A 22,107-nucleotide genomic window follows, 5' to 3' on the forward strand; every position below is an offset into this window, starting at 1 on the left:
AAGGTTTATTACAGGAATTCAAGGCCAGTTTAATATGAAAAAATTAATCAATGTAATTCACTATACCAGCCTACTAAAAAGGAAAAGTCATATGATCCTCTCAAAAGATGCAGAAACAGCATCTGACAAAATCAAACACACTTTCGTGATTAAAAACACTCAATAAACTATGAGTAGAAGTAACTTCCTCAACCTGCTAAAGGGCATCTAGGAAAAACACCATATTTAACAAGATCAGGATGACTGCTCTTACCACTTTTGTTTAATTTTGTACAGGAGGTTTTGATCAGTGCAATAAGGCTAAAAGAGGAGAAGAAAGAAGAAAGATGGGATAGGACAGAAAAAGAAGGGAGTGGAAGGGAAGAAATAAAAGGCATCCAGATAGGAAACAAAGAAGCAAAACTGTCTTCATTTACAGAGATCTGATTGTCTATGTAGAAAAAATCCTATGAGATCTATAAAAAGCTTTTAGAATAAGGGGATTTAACAAGGTTGTGGAATATAAGATCGACAGACAAGAATCAATTGTGTATCTATATACGAGTAACACTAGAAACTGAAATTATAAAAAACAGTCCCATTTATAATAGCATCAAAAATATTAAATACTTGAGATAAATCTGACGCAAGATGTAAAAGATGTGTACGCTAAAACCTAAACCTTGTTGAGTGAAACTGAAGAAGATCTAAACAAATGAAGAGTCACACTATGTTCATCAACTAGAAGACTCAATATGGAGAAGTCACTTCTCTTCAAATTGATCTGAAGATTCAGACATTCTAATACATTGATCTCAGCAGGTATTTTTGTATTCAGCAGCATTAAAAAGCTGATTCTCAAATTCATATGAAAATGCAGAGGACATAGAATGGCCAAAACAAGTGCAGAGAAGAACAAAGAGTACTTAAATGATTTGACTTCAAGACTTATTTCAAGACAGAGCGGTACTGGCATAAAGAAAGGCAGACATACATATCAATAGGAAAGAACAGAGTACAGACACAGACCCACCCATATGCGGTCAATTAGGCTTTGACAAAATTGCAAAGTCAACTGAATGAGAAAGGATAATCTTTTCAACAAATGGTGCTAGAACAAGTGGCTATCTATATGAAAAAAATGTTGGATTCACATTCCAACATCGTCTGAGAAAATTAACCCCAGATGGATCATATGCCTAAATGTAAAAACCTCAAACTATAAGATTTATAGAATAAAAGATGAAAAAATCTTTGTGACCTTGGGACAGGTTAAGATTTCTTAGGTACAACACCAAAAGCATAACCCATAATAGAAAACAACAGATAAACTGGACTTCATCAAAATTAAAAACTTCAATTCTTTGAAAGACACTGTGCAGAGAATGACAAGCTAAGCTAGTGACTGGGAGAGAATATTTGAAAATCACATATTTGATAAAGGGTTTCCAGAATATAATAAAAAACTTGCAAAACCCAATAAAAAGAAATCTTATTTTAAAAATTGGGCAACAAATTTTGCCTTTCCCCAAAATACACAGGCGGCAAATCAGCACATGAGAAGTTGTTTAGCACCACCAGGCATTAGAGAAACGCAAATTGAACAATCAGTATCACCTCATACCTACTAGAATATCTAAAATTTAAAAGACTACAAAATGTCAGCAAGGATGTGGAGTAAATGAAACTCTCAAACAATGAAGGTGAGGATGTAAAATGGAAAAGTTTGGCCATTTCTTCAAAAGTTTAACATCCATCTGCCATGTGATGGCGGTGTATGTACAGCCATCCATAGCCAGGCTACACCTAAGTGTTTTCTCCCAAGAGGAAAGGGAGCGTATGTCCACATACAAACTTGTACACAAATGTTCATAGCAGCTTTATTTGTAATATCCCCAAAGCGGAAACAAATACCCATCAGCAGATGAACAGGTAAACTGTCGTATAATCATATGATGGAATACTACTCAGCAATGAGAAGGAATAAACTATTGATCACATGATAACATGAATGAAACATAAAATACTTAGGCTGAGTAGAAGCTGTCAGACAGAAAAAGGGTACCTACTTTAAGATTTCATTTATACAAAGTTCTAGAAAATATAAACTAATGTATAATGACAGCAGATTGGTGGTTGACTGGGGATGTATGAGAGAGACATTACAAGGGGGCACAAGAAAGTTTTGGAAGTGATGGATGGATATGGCCACTATCTTAAGTGTGGTGATAAATAGGTGTATACATCTGTCAAAACTTACCCAACCATACCCTTTAAATATGTGCAGTTTATTAAATGTCAATTAAACCTCAATAAAGATACGCTTCCCTAAAGTCTACAACTCAGGAAAAACTTTTCAGTAGCTTAGCTAATTGAACATACTATCTTCAATTATCTTCTCCCACTGAATGAAGATTTAAAAATTGTTCTCTGAATAGGTATTGACATCAATTTATTATAATATTAGATCTTTTAAAATCCAGAATCTTCCATTCATCTATATTAACTAAAATTAACAAGCTGATAAAGCTTCTCTTTGTGCAAACACAGCCCCAGTAGGAAAGTCACGGAACCAGAAAGTCCAATCAGCCTTTTCTGTAATCACTGAAACCAGTGAATATCTACAGATGAGTCACAAAAAGAATGTACATAAAATGCGCATAAAGAATAGAGCATTAAGAGAGAGCCACAAAAGAATGAGAGCTAAAAGCACATAAAATGAATTTATCTCTAGAAATATGTTTTACTTGTAGAACTTACTTTGGATTGAACCTTTTTAGGTATATACAGATTACTAAAAAGGAGGTGGTTTCTATACTGAGCTGAAGGTAGGGATTGCGTCACATAGATACACTCAAGGGTAATATGGAAAGCCGAGTGTAAAATAAGAAACTTTTGTATTCCTTTCATATAAACTATGATCTTATTAATGATTTCTGAGTGAAGAAAAATGCAATCTCTGGGTGACCTAAAAAAGAGAGGAGTAGGAGTCAGGTTCAGGGATGTGAAAGATAGCATTCTCTGTTGACTCAACTGGATTTGGAATTAGTTCAGTGCCTCAGTCAAACCCACTTTTCTCTCTGCCATTAGTGGGGAAAATAAATAACCTAAACACTGAGAGTTAAAACTAATATACTTACCATGAAAATTTTCCAAACACAGTAAATAGAGAAAAAGTAACCCAGAAAATTAAAGTATTTCCCCTTGAAAGTTTTGGAATATTCTATTCTCTCCTGAGGGGAAAAAAACAACAAAACATGGTTAGTCTCAGCAAAATGTAAACTTATACTCAACCAAAACATTCCTGGCTCTATGAAATTACTATTTTGCCAGAGTGAAATACCCACACGTGATATTAATCTTAAAATAATATGAGTCGGCAACATTTATTGAATGCTTACTTTAAGCCCGAAATTGGGAAAAACACTTTACATACATTATCAACTTTAATTTTATAACAACTCTTTTATGTTTTATTATCTTAATTGCACACAAGAGAAAACTGAGGCTTACAGGGGTTAGATAACTTGCTCAAGGTCACACAGCTGGCGAGTAGAGGAATTTAGGCTCAGGTCTGTCTTCAAAGCCTATGTTAGCCTCTACCCTATATGGCTATTCCTGTGAAGTGATCCTTGAAAAGGATAAAAATAGTTTGAATGAACTTAACTAATAGATTTTACATATTTAAATTATATTGCATTTTAGATGGAAACAGGAAAGTTACTTCCTATAGTTAGGTCACGTCTTGATCTGGATCTTTTTTTTTTTTTTTTTTTTAAGAGAGAGAAAGAGACCTGGGTGGGGGAGGTTTGCAGCGGCGGGGGGGGGGGGGGGGTGGGGGGTGGGGGGTGGGGAGGGAGGGAGAGAGAGAATCTTGAGCAGGCTCTGCACCCAGTGCAGAGCCTGACGCATCAATCTCATGATCCTGAGATCATGACCTGAGCCAAAATCAAGAGTCAGACACTCAAACGACTGAGCCACCCAGATGCCCCTTGATCTGGATCTTTTAAAACATGGCTGGATCATGGCACTGCTCTTATAATATTACCAATTTATAAGGGAATAAAAAGCAATCAGAGGAGCTACCATCTTGACCCTGAATCAGTAGGAAGTGGTGGGTGCCACCTTCTGAAGTTGAAAAACCTCTCAACTATCCCACTAATTTTTATTATTGAGTGTTCCAGTAAGAATTTTGCTGGGGGTAGGAGCAATGTCATGAAGAATGCAGACTCCTTATACTTCATGGCTGATACTGGAGCTACGAGGTCTCTCTTGCACTGCTTGGCCATAGAGGACACCAAAAAGCTATTCAGTGTTGTTCTTTCTTCAATCATGCTGGTAAAAACCACACTTTTGTTTCCTTGCCTTTTACCTTGGTAGCATATAGATCAGCTGTTTCCAGAAAAAGCTGCCTGCTTAGTTCTTCCAAAGCATCCACTTCCTGTTGAATAAGAGTAAGATCTGGCACAAGATGGGCGTCAAGGCTTAAATCACATAGAAGTTTCAAGAAATAGCAATGAAAAAAGCATTTGCCTTTGGTTTCTCCTATAGTAGATTCTAGGAACTGCCTATATATTCAATTTCCTGCTTCATGGACAAGAGTATTCCTTTAGAACAATCTTCCCAGCCTCCAGCACAGGGGTGTAAAAGCTTCTCCATTACCAAACACCTACTACTCAGTTTCTCACTAGTTCAAGTGGCTCAGATGGATGGTTTTGTTCATTGTTGCTTTTCTTTGATCTGGTTAAAGTCAAATATAATTTTGAAATCTCAAATAGTTACATAGTAAAACACCTGTAATATATCATAGTTTCCCCCTAAATTATCTGAATAAATGTAACATTAGGAAAGGGAACTAATATTAATCAGTTCCAATACAGGCTGGGATTTATAAACATGACTTCTTTAGTTTTTTATAGACATTATCTTCTATTATTCTCCTAACAGTCCCATGAGATAGGTATTATTTACCCATTTTGCAGATAGGAAAGCAAAGCTCAGAGAGTCAAGTAACTAGCTCAAAGTCATGCAGCTAAAGGTGTGGATGCAAAGTCAGATCTGCCTTCCTCCAAGGCCTGTTCTTTCCATTACACTGTGCTACTTTTCAAGAACTTATACTGAAGTCTTATTTTCTTCATTTAGGAGACAGGGGCTCAGAATAGTGAAATAATCCTGGTACTTTTGCTGACTTGACTAATTGTCACTAAGATAGCTTAAACCTAAACTTGGCTTTTATGGACTTTTAAGTAATAAAAATAGTGAAGAGAGCCCAAGTTGGAAGATTCACTTTGATCCAAATTCTCCTTACTATGATTTTTCTCACTACAGGCATACCTCATTCTGTTGCACTCTGCAGATTTTTTTTTTTTTTTTTTTTTTTAACAAATTGAAGGTTGAGGCAATCCTGTGTTGGGCAAATCTATTGGTGCCATTGTGTCTCTATGTCACGTTTTGGTAATTCTCACCTTATTTCAAACTTCTTCATCATCATTACTATTATAATAATAACTATTATTGTTATGCTTGTTACGGGGATTTGTAATCAGTAATTACCACTCACTGAAAATTCAGATGATGGTTAACATTTTTTATACATTGTTTTTTGTAAGAATGCTATTGCACACTCAATAGGATACAGTATAAACATAACTTTTATACTAGCGTGAAACCAAAATATCCACCTGACTCACTTCATTGTGATATCTGCTTTACTGTGATGTTCTGGAACCATACTGTAACATCTCTGAGATATGCCTGTAATACTCAAATTACCAAGTGCCCTTCAGCTCCTTCCTCAATAGTGGCTGCTACTCTCGTGGTCCAGGCAAACAACAGGGTTTAACAAGTTCCATGTTTACCTTTCCCATGATTAGACAGTCAGTTTCCTGAGAAGAGAGAGTACACTTTGTTCATCATTTTATCCCTTAGGACTCTGCCTGGAAATAGGAGAGGTGAAGTAAATGTTTCTGGATTAAATGAATTCAATGTAATCCTTTTTTCCCCCTCTAGTGGTCATATCATCCTGCCTTTTTTTGATCTAATTCTTACCTATATTTGACACCAGAAAGATATGCCACAATTTATAGCAAGAACAGACTACATCCTTTTCCTCCAGTTGAAGCAAAAGGGAATTTGTACTTCCTCAGGCCAGAGAAGGAAGCAGGAATATGCTATCTCACCTCAGGCCCCCCGAGTTTTGACTTAATAGCATGGTAGCCACAAAGAGATTTTGTTACTCAATTTGGGCATCAGTTTAACACTGCAACCAGCTGGGCCAAGAACAATCCATTAACCCAATCTCCTTGATTCTTTAAACCAAAAGTCACTGAAGATATAGTGCTGCTTAAAATTTGTTTAAAAATAGGCCCTTACCATCCCATACATATATACAAACCATCCATTTTAGGGAGCCACTGTGTTTTAGGCTGCTTGTTCAGACCTGGGGTAGAAGAGGGTAGTGGAAAGAACTAAGAGGAGGTCCTATTTTTGCCACAAACCACAGTGTGACTTAACCTCTCTGGGTTTATTTTCTCATTTGTAAAATGGAAAGAGTGATTTTTAGGACTTCTTCAGCCAAAGACAATGGTTTTATGATCTTTTAGGGGTGTTGGAAAGATGACTCTGTGTTTCCTAAGCCTGGCCCTGGCCACCTGGACTCTGATGCAGTCAGGTACCTTAGGAGAGACCATCCCAATACTACTTTTTTTCTTCTGGCCTTGGTCCAGAGTTGAGAAAAAGAATCAAGCAGAGGGATAAAGGATACTTTCACTTCCTGGTATTGAAGTGGTAACACTTTTTATCATTCCCCAGAATCCTGATGGTTTGTTATGCACCTCCCCCTTCTGGAACATAGTTCTCCGTGTCATTGCCATCCTGAAATGAAAGAAAAGATAAAACCTCAGCAAGGGAGCTTAGACCCTCATGGTCTGTTCTTATCCACCTTTTAGTCTCATAACTGCCCCTTTCCTTTGCTGGGCTGTTCAGGAAAGAATGCAAACTCTGGAGTCCCGCTTTTCTACTGCTTACAACCGAAGGGAAACTATACATTCCCAAAAAGCAATGTGGCCTAGGCAAAGGAGCACAGAATTTGGAGAAGACAGTAAATGTGGAGACTGGCTCTAACTGAGAAGCTGTGAGACTTCAGAGTTTCTATTTACTCATCTCTGATGGGTGTGAAGATCACTGAAATCGTATTTAAGAACTCATGTTATCAACTACAAAGCACTACACATGTATTAATAATTATTACCGTTATCATTTAAGGACAAAATAGTTAACACACCTAAAGGACCAGGTTCAGGGTAAGAACTAAAAAAATGTTTTTCCTTCCTTTTCAAAAGCAGACGAAAGAACAAAAAATAAACCTAGTAAGATCGCATAAACCTAGCCTCTTCTAAAACATCATTCTCTAACTCCAACCCCCACCCCCCCAACTCTTGAATAAGTCAACAAGAAACTTCCTCTTGTCCTCTCGGTCTATGGAGAACTCACTGCCTCAGCAGTGAGGATGCTGGCATGTTCCAGGCTACCACAATGGTGTTAAGAATGGGATCCTTGTAAGGAAAAGGAAGATCATTTGTACATAAATGGTTACCTGAAAGGTATAACAGGCCAAGGCCTACTGGTCTAAAATAAACCAGGTTAAGTGTAACAGACGTAGAGTAGTAGGACTAAAGAAAAATTGAAAGGAAGATGGAGATTTTTGGGTGACAAGAGACAAAAGTGGTAAGAAGGAAGAAGTGGCATTAATATTTATGGTTGGAACCAACACAAAATGGTACCAATGGTACCAAATAGTATTTCTGGTTCTTTAAGCCACTGGTTAAAATGATATTAACAATAAGAACATTAAGTGTATTGGGCCATGCTGACTTAACTGTTTCCTCCCCTAAATGAGTGAATGAAATATAGCTCCAAGCTTTAGCTGTCTTTTTCTTTAATTACATACATTCACTGTAACTCCGCATTGTTGGAAGATGTAATTAACAACTGAGAAGAGGCTCAGACTTAGGGAGATTTTGACTTGGCAAGACTCCTAACCCTTAGTTTTCCCATTTTCATAGGTGGAAAAGTTGGAACAGGTGTATGAAGAAGGAAGAGGTTCTATTTCACTCATTTAAAAGTTCACTTCAGTTTACCATGCTGGATTAAAGGACAGGCCTTGGGGAGAGAGGAAACACAGACACCCATTTCTATTATCCTTAGTTTTCATGCCTACAGTACAACAAACACAACGACTGGCTGTGGAGTGGAACTGGCTGGCTGTATAAAGGTGACTGACACTGTATCATAGCCCCATAACAGGTAGACAGGAATAATCACTAGAAGAAGTGAAGGTTGTCTGCACACAGCAAGCATGACCTTGTTTTTTTTTTTTTTTTTTTAAAGATTTTATTTATTTATTCGACAGAGATAGAGACAACCAGCGAGAGAGGGAACACAAGCAGGGGGAGTGGGAGAGGAAGAAGCAGGCTCATAGCGGAGGAGCCTGATGTGGGGCTCGATCCCGTAACGCCGGGATCACGCCCTGAGCCGAAGGCAGACGCTTAACCGCTGTGCCACCCAGGCGCCCCAGCATGACCTTGTTCTAAACAACTTACTTTCACTTTTATCACTTAACTCTAAATCAATTTTGCTCTTATCAAATAAGTTTCAGATGAAAAATAAATATATATATTTAAAAGAAACAGTAACAATATCAAACTTCCTGAGATGTGGTAAAAAAGAAAAAAATAGTATGAGGTACTAGAGAAGTCCGTAACTTTTATCTGAACTTTTTGTCACTATCATCACCACCCCACTGTGATCATCATTCCTACTGCCTCTTTATAACAAGGGCAGTCCAGATCAAGAACTTATCTATTCATTATTAGCTGAATGCCATTAAAAAACCCACAGTCTGGAAAAACATATGCACCTGGCTGAGGTTTGGTGGTAGCTTGCAAGTCAAGAGGATGGAAAAGGTCTGTGGTTTAAATATGCCATTCTACAGTTTTCTGATGGAAACCAGAAAGATAGGAATTCAGCAATCACTTTTCTTTTTTAATTAAACATTTTGAGATAATTGTAGATTCACATGTGGTTATAAAAAAACAGAGAGATCCCATGTGCCCTTTACCCAGCTTTTCCCAATGGAAACATCTTGCACATTTATAGTACAGTATCAAAACCAGGGTATTGACACTGACAGAGTCAAGATACAGAACTTCAGATTTCCACCACTACAAGAATCCCTCATGTTGTACAGCCCACTTCCCTCCTCTCACCTCCAACTCCTCTTTAACACCCAGCCACCACAAATTTGTTTTCCATTTCCATTTTGTCATTTCAAAAATGTTACATAAACAGAATCATATAGTATGTAAACTTTGTGGATTGGCTTTTTTCACTCAGCATAATTTTCTGGAGGGTCATCCAGGCTGTTTTATTGATAGTTCACTCCTTTTGGCTACTCAGTAGTATTCCGTGGTATGGATGCGCCCCACTTTAACCATTCATTCATTAAAGGATATCTGGCTTATCTCCATCTTTGGCTACTATGAATAACACTGCTAGAAACATTAGTGTACAAGCCTTGTGTGAACATAAGCCTTCATTTCTTTGGGATAAATGCCCAGGAATGCAATTCACTGGGTTGTGTGGTAGTTTCATGTTTAGTTTTTAAAGAAATTGCTAAATGTGGTTGAGAATTACTATTACTACTATTACTACATTTTAACCAGTGGTGTATGAGTGATCCAGTGTCTCTGCATCCTTACTAGAATTTGGTGTCACTTATTTATTTTGGCCATTCTAATACATGTATATTGGTTACCTGTGGTTTTAATTGCATTTCTCTAATGGCTTGTGATGTTAAAACATCTTTTCATGTACTCAACTGCCATCTGTATATGCTCTACAATGAAATATCTGCACATCTTTTGTCCATTTTTTATAATAATTTTTTATTATGTTATGTTAGTCACCATACATTATATCCTTAGTTTTTGATGTAATGTTCCATGATTCATTATTTGTGTATAACACCCAGTGCACCATGCAATATGTGCCCTCCTTGATACCCATCACCGGCCTGTCCCAATTACCCACCCCTCTCCCCTCTGAAGCCCTCAGTTTGTTTCCCAGAGTCCACAGTCTCTCATGGTTCATTCCCCCTTCTGTTTACCCCCCTTCATTCTTCCCATTTTCTAAGTGGGCTTTTTTTTTAAACTCTGCTTTGAAAGTTCTTTATATATTTTAGTATTTTTTTTCCAGATATGTGGTTTGCAAATATTTTCTCCCAGTCTATAATTTGTCTTTTCATCTTCTGAGAAATGTCTTTCTCAGAGGAAAAGTTTTTAGTTTGGATGAAGTCCAATTTATTAATTTTTCCTCTTATAAAGTACACTTTTGGGGGGCGCCTGGGTGGCTCAGTCGTTAAGCGTCTGCCTTCGGCTCAGGGCGTGATCCCGGCGTTCTGGGATCGAGCCCCACATCAGGCTCCTCCGCTGGGAGCCTGCTTCTTCCTCTCCCACTCCCTCTGCTTGTGTTCTCTCTCTCGCTGGCTGTCTCTATCTCTGTCAAATAAATAAAATAAAATCTTTAAAAAAAAATACACTTTTGGTGTGAAGTCTAAGAAGTCTGCCTAGGCCTAGATCCCGCCTATGATTTCCTATGTTTTTTCCCCCGAAGTTGTAGAGTTTTACAGTTTATTTTTGTGTTAAGATGTGAGCTTTATATTGAGATTCATTTTTTAAAAAAATTTGTGGATGTCAAATTGTTCCAGCATCATTTGTTGAACAAGCTACCTTTTCTCCACTGAAGTGCTCTTGCATCTTTGTAAAAAATTAGTTGGGCATACTTGTGTTGGTCTGAGTTCTCTACGCTGGTCCATTGGTAAGTCTATACCTCTGCCAATGTCACACAGTCTTGATTAGTACAGCTGTATAGTAAGTTTTGAAGACTGATTCTTTCCATTCTATTCTTTTTCAAAATTGTTTTAACTATTCTAGTACTTTTGTTTTTCTATATATTAGAATAATTTTGTGTAGATTACAAAAAATCTTGTTGGGATATACGTTAAACCTGTGCATCAATGTGGACAGAATTAACATCTCTACTATTTTGAGCCTTCCAATCTTTTAACATGTTATGCCTCTCTATTTAGATACTTGATTTCTTTCATCAGCATTTTATAGTTTTCAGCATGTAAGTCCTGTACATGTTTTGCTAGACTTATACCTTTCATTTTTCCAATGACTGTAATTGGCATTGTATTGTAATTGATATTGTATCTAATAGCCAGTATAAAGAAATATAATTTATCTCTGTATGTTTATTTTGTACCCTGCAATCTTGTTAAACAACCATTCGTTTGCATGGTTCCCCTGTACGTAGCATTCTTCTCTTGCTGCTTTTAAGATTTTTTCTTTACCTTCATCTTTTAGCAGTTTGATTATATGAACCTCAGTATAGTTTTGTGTTTATCCTAGTTGGGGTTCTCTAGGCTTTTGGATCTGTAAATTAATGTTTTCCACCAAATTTGGGAAGTTTCTGGCCATTATTTCTTTAAATATTTTTTTGCCCCTTTCTTACTCTTTTGGACTCCAACTCCATGTTGAACTGTTTGATATTGTTTCATACTGAGACACTGCATTTTTTTCAGTCTTTTCTCTCTCTATTCTTCAAACCGAATAATTTCTACTGATCTTCAACTTGATTCTTTTTTGCTATCTCAATTTCTGCTAAACCTACCTAGTAAAATTTTCATTTCAGTTACTGTACTTTTTAACGTTTGAATTTCTTTTTGTTTTCTTTTAAAAATAGTTTCCATTTTTCTTTTGGGAAGCTTTATCTGTTCCCTAATACTATGCTTTCCTTCATTTCTTAGAATTTATAATAGCTGCTTTTAAGTCTTTTTGCTGAATCCATTATCTGAGCCCACTTGAGGTTAAATATCCATTAACTGCTTTTTATCTTGAATATGGATCGCAAGGCCCCATTTCTTTGTACGTCTAATCAATTTTGGCTGAAAATTTAACACTGTAAATATTATGTTGCAGTACTTTGAAATCTGTTTTGTTTTTCTGAGGACTTTTTTGTTGTTGTTCTATTAAGCAGTTAACTTCCCTGGGCTCAAATTGTGAAACTGTCGTACCTACTGTATGCAGCAACTCAAGTCTTTGCTTAGTTTTTCAGCATCCGGCTGCTCTATTTTTAGCCTGACTCTGACAGTCTCTGCTGAGCCTGAGCAGGTTAGTGGTTAACAAAGAATCTGAACAGATTTTATAGTCAGATTTTAAGACTTATCCTTTCTCTGGTCCCTTTGTTTCTAGTGATCTCTCAAAATTTCTTTTTTTTTTTTAAATTTTATTTATTTATTTGACAGAGAGAGAGAGACAGCCCGCGAGAGGGCTGGAGTGGCAAGCAGGGGGAGTGGGAGAGGCAGAAGCAGGCTCCCAGTGGAGCAGGGAGCTCGGTCGATGTGGGGCTCGATCACAGGACTCCAGGATCACGCCCTGAGGCGAAGGCAGACACTTAACGACTGAGCCACCCAGGCGCCCCTCTCAAAATTTCTAAATGCTTTGCCAGTTCAGTTCTACCTTGTGACACCTCAAGCCAATAAGAATTTCACTTTCTGTCATTCGAGCTCTGTGCCCATCTTACACATAGTTCAGGCAATGCACTCAACCAAAGGCACAACACACTTGCAAATCACAATAAGGGGTAATTATGTCTTTCAAAGGTAGACCCCTTCCTAGTTTCTCCCTACTTTTTCTTAGGCTCCCTGGTATTTACTCTGCAAATGCATTGTTTAGTGATGAGGCAGGGATTCAGACAGTTTATCTTAGTAATTCTGCATCTCTTTTTCCTCCAAAATTTCACTTCAAAGTTCAGAGTAACTGGAAATTTGTCAGTCTGAGTGGGTGCCAGAGAGTAGGCAGCAGTTAAAGAGCAACTCCAGGCAAGAAAGCCACAAACATGAAGTAATCTGATATTCTTCTCAAAATTTTATGTCTGTTCATTTTCCAGGGCCTTTGAATACATATATATATCTATATATTTGTGTATATATATATATATTTTTTTTAAGAAACAATTTTTCTAGTTTTTATGGTTTTCTGTAGAAGGAATTAAACTCTTGGCAGTACCACAGTTTAAAGGCAGTTGTGGCTGGTGCTAAAATTTTACCAGTGAATTTATTTTTTTTCTCTATCCCTACAAATTTTCAAAAGAGAACCTAAAAAAATAAAAAATATTTCCAACTGCAGAGTACAGGTTAAAATTTTTTTCTCCACAGTAATAGCTTGCATTAAACTTTTACATGTTATAAAACTCTAGTTTTTGTGTCACAAACTGAAAAATGATAAATTAAGAATTGTGGGCTGAATGGAATCGTAGAGACCCTTTAGTCAACCCCATCATTTTAAGACAGTCTAGTATTTGCTCAAGATCACTTAACACAATTATAAAGTGTTTGTCTAGCTGAAGTTCTTTTCATTATACCATGGTGTAGTTGCATAGCTGTATTTTCTATCTTCCACAAAAACCACAATTTCAAAATTGTATTGTTTGTGAATATTTGAGCTATACCATATTATACCAAAATAAAAGCTTTAATATCTAAGTCAACAGAAAAACAAAACAATGTAACAGATGACTTAATTCTCTCAACCTGAAAAAAGCTAAAGGTTTTGACCACTAAACCAGCATGTTCATACTAATTAAATGAGGATTTTGATGAATGTTTTTCAAATACTATAAACCTCATCCTCAGTGTTTCAAGTGAGAACACAGTGTGTCTCTTTCTTGCCATTTTCAACCATTAATTTGTGTACATAACAGATGTTATTTTTCTTGTATGCCATCTCACTATGGCCCTCTGCTGTTAAATTAAAAAATGATTTCTGGACACTACTCCTCCCCAGCTATGAGTGTTCGTGAAAACAGTTTTTCTAGTATGAATCCCAATGGCCCCAGCGTTGTCATGTTAGCTGTCTATCTGCCCTGTTAGCTCCACTGCTGTGCTAATTAGGCCAAGTTGGGAGGCTGACTCTTCTGAGAGCCACTCAAATTAGTAACATCCACGGCAGGACCACAAACCATCCCAGATTCTGACTAGACAAAACCTATAGGGATACATGTGTGGATCAAGGCCAATTCCTAACCATGGGAAAGGAATTCCTAACCATTACGGTGAAATGGCTTAAAAGCACACATCCAAGGAAAAGGTCAAAGATGGTGATGTAGGCAGACTCTGAACTTAGCCCCCAAAGACACACCAAATCTACACCTATTTATAGAGCAATTTCTCCTGAAGAATAACTGAGGGCTGACTGGACAGCTTCTGCACAACAAAAGATAGACCACAGAGAGAACAGCAAAACAGATGGAGACTTAGTATGAAAGGGAACCCCCACCCCCAATGCTGTGAAATGCGGGGTTGGGGAGGGTAGGCAGGGGGAAGAAATAGTACTGAAGGATTGAGGAGATTTGTCTGCCCTGAGGCACAGAAAAAAAGCTGTGGTTTAGAATAGCAACTAGAATATAAAGGAACCAGCTCTAGAACCCTACCAGATAGCAGAGGAACGGCTGGAACTCCCTTCAGGTGGCAACCACCACAGTTTATGTTCCCCCTCCACTTTGAAAGTGCAGAAGGGAGCAGAGTCTGGGTACTCTAGTCAGACTATCACCTCAGTGAGCCCCAAGCCCCTAGACCACATAAGCCCCAGCTGTCCCACCAAAGCAGCCCCAAAACTGTGCACACTGGGACACCCTGGTCAGTGTTGACTACAGCTCCAGCCATCTCACCACGTGACACAGGTGCAAAGCACCCCAGAACACTCCAGGCCCACACCAGTTCAGCTCCAGACGGCTTGCTGGGGGCCCCCTGGTGCAGAGCACTCTGGGACCTCCTGGCCCATGGATGTTTTAGCTCCAGCTCCAGCCACCCTGCCAGTGTACCCACTGTGTGGAGCACTTTGGGAACCCTGGCTTGTGCCCACTTCAGCTCCAGCTGTCCTGCCAGGGCACTCCCTGAGTGCAGCATCCTGGCCTGTGCCAGCCTTGGCTCCAGCCACCTCATCAGGGTTCTTCCTTCATGGAGTGCCTTGGGACACCCTGGCTTGCACTCATTGCAGCTTCAGCTATCTTGCCAGGGTGCCCTTTCTGCAGAGAGAGGCCCCGGACACTGCCCCCCCCCCCCCCCCGCACCCACTTTGCCTTCAGCTTTCCTGCCAAGGCACTCTCTGTGCAGAGAGCCCCAGGACCATCCTGGATCATACCCGCTTCAGCTCCAAACATCCCACCAGAGCAGACCCAGAATGGAGTGCTCCAGGATCCCCAGCCCATGCCAGTCACAGCTCCAGCCAGTCAATCAAAATTACCATCACACATAGTCTACACAGAGGATGACCGTACACAGGAGCATTCCCTCGAGTTTAGGAGAAGTAGCAATTCCGCCAAATTCACAGAACAAACACAGAAGGGCAGACAAAATGAGGAGACAGAGGACCATGCTCCAAACTAAAGAATAAAACAAAACCTCAGAAAAAGAATGGCTAAATGAAATGGAGATAAGCAATACGCATGATAAAGAGTTTAAAGCAGTGATCATAAAGATGTTCACCGGACCGGACCGAAGAGAAGGGTGAAAGAACTCAGCGAGAACTTCAACAAAGAGACAGAAAACATAAAAAGAACGAGAGTTGAGGAATACAATAACTGAAATGAAAAATATACTAGAGGGAATCAACCCAGATTAGTGGATGCCAAAGAATGGATTAGTGATCTAGAAGACAGGGTAATGGGAGCCACCGAAGCTGAATAGCAAAAAGAAAAAAGAATTTAAAAATAAGGGCAGGTTACGGGATTTCTTGGACAACATCAAGCCAACAAACACTCACATTATAGGGGTCCCAGAAGGAGAGAGAGAGAAAGGGGCAGAAAATTTATTTAAAGAAATAGCAGAAAACTTCCCTAACCTAGGGAAGGAAATGGACATCCTGGCCCAGGAAGCAAAGAGTTCCAAACAAGATGAACCCGAGGGGGTCCACATCATGACACATTGTAATTAAAACGTCAACTTTTAAAGAGACCCTTAAGAGAAGCAAGAAGCAAATAGTTATATACAAGGGAAACCCCATAAGGCTATCAGCAGATTTTCCAGCAGAAACTCTGCAGAACAAAAAGAAATGGTATAATATATTCAAAGTGCTGAAAGGAAAAAAACCTACATGCAAGAATACTCTACCTGGCAAGGTTATCATTCAGAACAGAAGGAGAGAGTTTCCCAGACATAGAAAGTTAAAGGAGTTCATTTCCACTAAACTGGCCTTAGACAAAATGTTAAAGGCACTTCATTAAGTGAAAAGAGAAGGCTCTAAGTAGAAGAAAATGATGATATAAAAGTATACACACTTATGTACATATATATATGTATATATATACATATCTATCTATCTTTATATCTATATATCTATAAAAAGATACAAAACATGACAACATATACACAAAATGGGGGGGGGTAAAAAAAGTTCTTTTAGAATGTGTTTGAACTTAAGTGACCATCAATTTAATAAAGACTGCTACATACTTAGGATATTATATATGAACTTCATGGTAACAACAAAACCAAAATGTTTAATGGATAACCAAAAAAAAAAAAAGAGAAAGAAAGCCAAACATACACTAAAGAAAGTCATCAATCGCAAGAGAAAACAGCAAGAGAAGGAACAGAAGAACTACAAAAACAGCCAGAAAACAATGAACAAAATGGAAATAAGTTCATACCTATCAATAATTACTTTAAAATGTAAATAGTCTAAATGCTCTAATCAAAAGACATAGAATGAATGAATGCATAAAAAAAAAAAAAAAGACCCATCTGTATGCTGCCTACAAGAGGCTCACTTCTGACCCAGATACATACAGACTGAAAGTGAAGGGCTCAAAAACATATACCATGCAAATTAAAGTGGGGGGCGGGGGGGAAGGCAGGGTAGCAGTACTTAGCAGACAAAGCAGACTCTATAACAAAGACTTTAACAAGAGACACAAAAGGGCAATATGTAATGATAAAGAAAGCAATCCAACAAGAGGATATAACAACTGTAAATATCTTTGCACACAACACTGGAGCATCTAAAGACATAATGCAAATGTTAACAGACATAAATGGAGAAATTGACAGTAATAACAATCATAGTAGAGAACTTTAACACCCCACTTACATGAATGAATGGAATATCCAGGCCAAAAATCAATAAGGAAACAGCATCTCTGAACTAGACTAGATGGACTTAATAGATACATACAGAACATTCCACCCCAAAACAGCTAAATACACATTCTTTTCAAGTGGACAAGGAACATTCTCCAGGATGGATCACATGTGGGCCATAAAACAAATCTCAATAAATTTAGAAAAGACTGAAATCATAATATGCATCTTTTCTGACTGTAATGGTATGAAACAAGGTTATCAATCACAAGTAACTGTTAAAAACACAAACACATGGAGGCTACTAACCAACCGATAGGTCAATGAAGAGATCAGAGAGGAAATAAAAAACACATAGAGACAAATCAAAGTGGAAAAACAATCATCCCAAATCTTCTGGATGTAACAAAAGCAGTTCTAAGAGGGAAATTTATAGCAATATAGGCCTATCTCAAGAAATAAGAAAAGTCTCAAACACTTTAACCTTATACCTAAATGAACTAGAGAAAGAAAACAAAGCCCAAGCTTAGTAGAAGGAAGGAAATAATAAAGACGGAATAAAGAAGGAAATAATTTCAGGAAGAAATTAATGAAATAGACTCTAAAATCAGAAAATAGATCAATGAAACCAAGAGTTGGTTCTTTAAAAAGATAACAAAATTGATAAACCTTTAGTCAGATTCATCATGAAAAAAAAAGAAAGAGAGGAGACAGGACCCAAATGAAACCAGAGATAAAAGAGAAGAAACAACAACTGACACCACAGAAATACAAAGAATTATGAGAGACTAGTACAAAAAATTATATGCCAACAAACTGGACAACCTAGAAGAAATGGATAAGTTCCTAGAAACATACAATCTTCCAAAACAGAATCAGGAAGAAATAGAAAATCTGAACAGACCAACTACTAGCAACAAAATTGAATCAGTAATCAAAAACTCCCAATAAGCAAAAGTCTAAGATCAGATGGAATCACAGGTGAATTCTACCAAACACAAAGAAGAGTTAATAACTATTCTCCTCAAACTGTCCAAAAAATATGTCTCCTCTGTTGAGGGAAACAAAAGCAAGAATAAACTATTGGGACAACATCAAAAGAGAAAGCTTCTGCACAGTGAAGGAAACCAATAAAACAAAAAGACAACCTACTGAATGGCAGAAGATATTTGCAAATGATGTATCCAATAAGGGGTTAATATCCAAAATATATAAAGAACTTATACAACTCAACATCAAAAAGACAAATAATCTGATTAAAAGTGGGCAGAGGACCTAAATAAACATTTTTCTAAAGAAGACATCCAGATGGCTAACAGATACACAAAAAGACGCTCAACATCACTAATCAGGTAAATGCAAATCAAAACCACAATGAGATATCACCTCATGCCAGTCAGAATGGATACAATAAAAAAAGACAAGAATAACAAGTGTTGGCAAGGATGTGGAAGAAAAGGGAAGCCTCGTGCACTATGGGTGGGAATGTAAACTGGTGCATTGACTGTGGAAAACAGCGGCTTAGTTGGTTAAGCGTACCTTCCGTTCAGGTCATGATCTCAGGGTCCTGGGATTGTGCCCACGTGGGGCTCTCTGCTCAGCTGGGAGCCTCCTTCTCCCTCTCCCTCTGGCCTCTGCCCACCCCCACCCGCGCCCACATGCACACACATGCTCTCTCTCTCTCTTTCAAATAAAATCTTAAAAAAAATTTACATCCACACTTGACACGGGTCATTACTTTCATTTCCCCATACGAATGAAAGAAATCCAGTAAACGGGAGAACAATCACGGGAACCAAAATAGCATTATTCCTTTATAATTATCTTTCAATATGGAATAAGGTTGCTTTTACTGTTATTTTTTTAAATCTACATTCACATTTTTATGTAAAATAAACTGTACAGAATGAATGTGAACAAAATGCAAAGAATAAATGTGTATACAACATGTGTATCTACTATCAATACCCTAGTACAGATGTACAGAAATGGAGACAAATAATGAGCTGGTAAATCTGGCCCTCTTTATCATTCTAAAGTCTATTGTTATCTCTTACATTAAGCCTTCTTTGACCTGACTATGGGTCTCATTATAGAAAAATGTTGAAAGACAAAACATGAACGCAGAAACACTCAGACAATTTAAAACCTCTATGTCACTGTTTTTATTTGGGTAATAGAACTTTAAAAAAGACAGTAGACTGTCTTCATGAAGCTTCATGAAGACAGTCACTTATTATCTTTTTTAAAAAAAGATTTTATTTATTTATTTGATACACACAGAGAGAGAGGGAGCTCACACAAGAGAGAACACAAGTGGCTGGGGGGGCAGGGGCAAAGGGAGAAGTAGGCTCCCCACCAAGCAGGGAGCCTGATGACTCAGGGCTCGATCCCAGGACTCTGGGATCGAGACCTGAGCCGAGGAGAGATGCGTAACCAACTGAGCCACCCAGTATCCCAGTAACTTATCTTATTCCTCATTCTATCTGTATTGAGTTCAGCATTTAGTACAGTACCTAGCATAAACTAGGCTTCCTATAATTATTAAGAGAATGAAAATATATGAATGAATAAATGAAGACAAAGCACTAAAACCTAATGATTGTCCTCCAGAGACTATTATTAGTAAGTTCAATAGTTTTCTTTAGCTCTGTATGGTTCTCTGTTCCAAGAGTGCTACATGTCAACTCATTATTTCCATTTTACAGATGAGGAAACCAAGAACAGAAAGTAACGCCTCAAGGCCACACTGTGAATTGTGGGCCAAGGATTCAAATTCAGACAGTCTGAGTCTACAGCCTAGACTGTAACCCACCTGATACAGATTTCTAAGAATGCCACTTTAAAAGCATACATTGTAAAAGTACTTATTAAATGATAAAAATGACAACAGCCAGAAGACTTAAAGGATTTTTCAAAGTAGCTGGAGAAAAGGAAGTTGAAAAGATTGAAATAATCAGGCATACAAATGTTTATAAAAATGTAGGACAATAACTTTTAAAGCATCGAGTGCAGAATACCTTCAAATGTAAACGTTATACTAACAGTTTATCTCAAGAGAATTTATCTAAAGTCAGGAAATAAACAGAATTTGAAAATTTCTTTCATGCAAGACTAGACACTAAGTCTTTGATGGTGCTTTAATTTATTATAAAAACGAATAAGATAAAATTCCCTATTAGCCCCAATTCATAGTCACATTTTCTTGTTGAGAAATTCTAAGAGTACAAGGTTTTTAATGTGCTGATATCTTACCTTTTCTTTTTGCTGATGATCATATCCATGGTTTGGAGCAGTCGTCGTTCCAGGGCTAGAATATCTGCATCAGTCACATTTCTATAATAAGCACAACGGTTAGCAATGTTTTGGGAGCCCATCCTTGGGCATAATAAATAGAAGGCAGCTGGAGAAACACCTAAACTTTAGTTGTTACCCAGTAATTCAAGGAACTTTTTCTAGAGAATATTAAAATGACTATAAAAAGCAAAAATACTTTTGCTGTCATTTTTTATAGCTAAAAGTTTTGCAGTCTCAGGGCAGTAGAAGGTAACTGGCTCTCTTATCGGCTTTCTTAGCTTTGATCCAGTGACATTTATGATGTATGCGGAAGCACTCTTGCAACTTGGCATAGTCTTCTACCATTCCACTTTTAGGAGGAACTGATTTACTGAAGTAGGGATTAGCACATTGCTGTCCATGAGAAATGTGCCTTTAAAAAGTATAAGAGGAAGTAAAGAGAATTTGACTGAAATAACCATTTTTTAAAAAGATTTATTTATTTTAGAGAGAGTGAGTGCGTGCATGCCTATAAGCAGGAGGAGTGGCAGAGGAAGGGGGAGAGGGAGGATCTCAAGCAGACTCCCTGCTAAGTGCAGAGCCCGATGTGGAGCTCAATCTCAATCTCACGACCTTGAGATCATGACCTGAGCCGAAATCAAGAGCTGGACGCTCAACCAACTGAGCCACTCAGGCGCCCCGAAATAACCATTTTAAAAATAAGTGAATGTAGGACAAACAAAGAGCAAACAATATAAGTGATAAGACTTATATTTGGAGAGATTACTAGGACATGTCCATAAGGACAGAGGGAAAGAATAAAAAGCCAGTGTCACAGATCTAATATTTAAGTATTAATGATGATGGCATGATAGAACATATATATTCGTGAAGTAATAGGAAAAAAAAGAGACAAGGTTCTTTTTACCTGAGGAAGTAGGACATGTAAGTGTATGGGCAGTTGACAGCACCAAATCCAGAGAGGAGAGCCATGAGAGTCACACCAATCACACCTACCCGGCTGATGAGCTGTTCTATGGACAAAATCCCTAAAAACATCAAAGCACCTTAATGTCAGGTGATAAAGATGCTTGCACTGCAAGAGGAAGCATCACAGAAAACATCAACCATTACATACAACTTAAGCCAAATTTTAATTATCAATATTAAATTTAAAATTAAATTTAATTATCAATATGTAGCTCTTCCATAATAAATGTATAAAAGTCTATTGATTTTCCTCCTATCCCATACGCTTCCAGAATCATCTCTATTGCTAGGCAATGGTAATATTAAAATAATATTTGCAAATCATACTTTTTGTTTACTCAAGGTAGTGTGAACTCTAACAAAGCAAACTACTTTTAGTTAAAGATTTGGCAAAAAAATATTAGTAAAGTAAATCTGCTGGAAAAGTATAAATACCAGGTTACACTTTCCACTATACTTACCATCAATATATACATTTCCCCCTTAGGTCATAATAAGCTCTTTAGGTCTTATGAGCTTATGTCTTATTCATTTTTGTCAATATACACATAAGACATCTAACGGACAAGCTGAATTTATACATGAATGAGTATTTTAAAGGCAGATATGAGAGTTTTAGATTATCAGCTGTATTCTAATTATCAATTGTTTCTGATTATTTG

General features: G+C 37.6%; 1 protein-coding gene across 5 annotated transcripts in view; it reads right to left on the minus strand.

The window, feature by feature from the left end:
• The window catches only part of GPR89A (G protein-coupled receptor 89A), a 58,559-nt gene that overhangs the window by 11,892 nt on the left and 24,560 nt on the right, over nucleotides 1–22,107 (minus strand). For 3 of the 5 annotated variants that reach the window (XM_057310325.1, XM_026489068.4, XM_057310327.1), the window contains exons 6-10: nucleotides 21,384–21,504; nucleotides 20,435–20,515; nucleotides 6,743–6,852; nucleotides 4,352–4,446; nucleotides 3,120–3,212 (exon numbers count right to left, since the gene is read on the minus strand). In XM_057310325.1, coding sequence (XP_057166308.1) covers nucleotides 3,120–3,212; nucleotides 4,352–4,446; nucleotides 6,743–6,852; nucleotides 20,435–20,515; nucleotides 21,384–21,504 — 500 coding nt within the window. The remainder of the gene's footprint in view (nucleotides 1–3,119; nucleotides 3,213–4,351; nucleotides 4,447–6,742; nucleotides 6,853–20,434; nucleotides 20,516–21,383; nucleotides 21,505–22,107) is intronic. The other 2 variants (XM_026489069.4, XM_057310326.1) reach the window with 1 other exon arrangement.

This window comes from Ursus arctos, unplaced genomic scaffold, assembly GCF_023065955.2.
Source record: "Ursus arctos isolate Adak ecotype North America unplaced genomic scaffold, UrsArc2.0 scaffold_12, whole genome shotgun sequence".
Classification (NCBI taxonomy): domain Eukaryota; kingdom Metazoa; phylum Chordata; class Mammalia; order Carnivora; family Ursidae; genus Ursus; species Ursus arctos.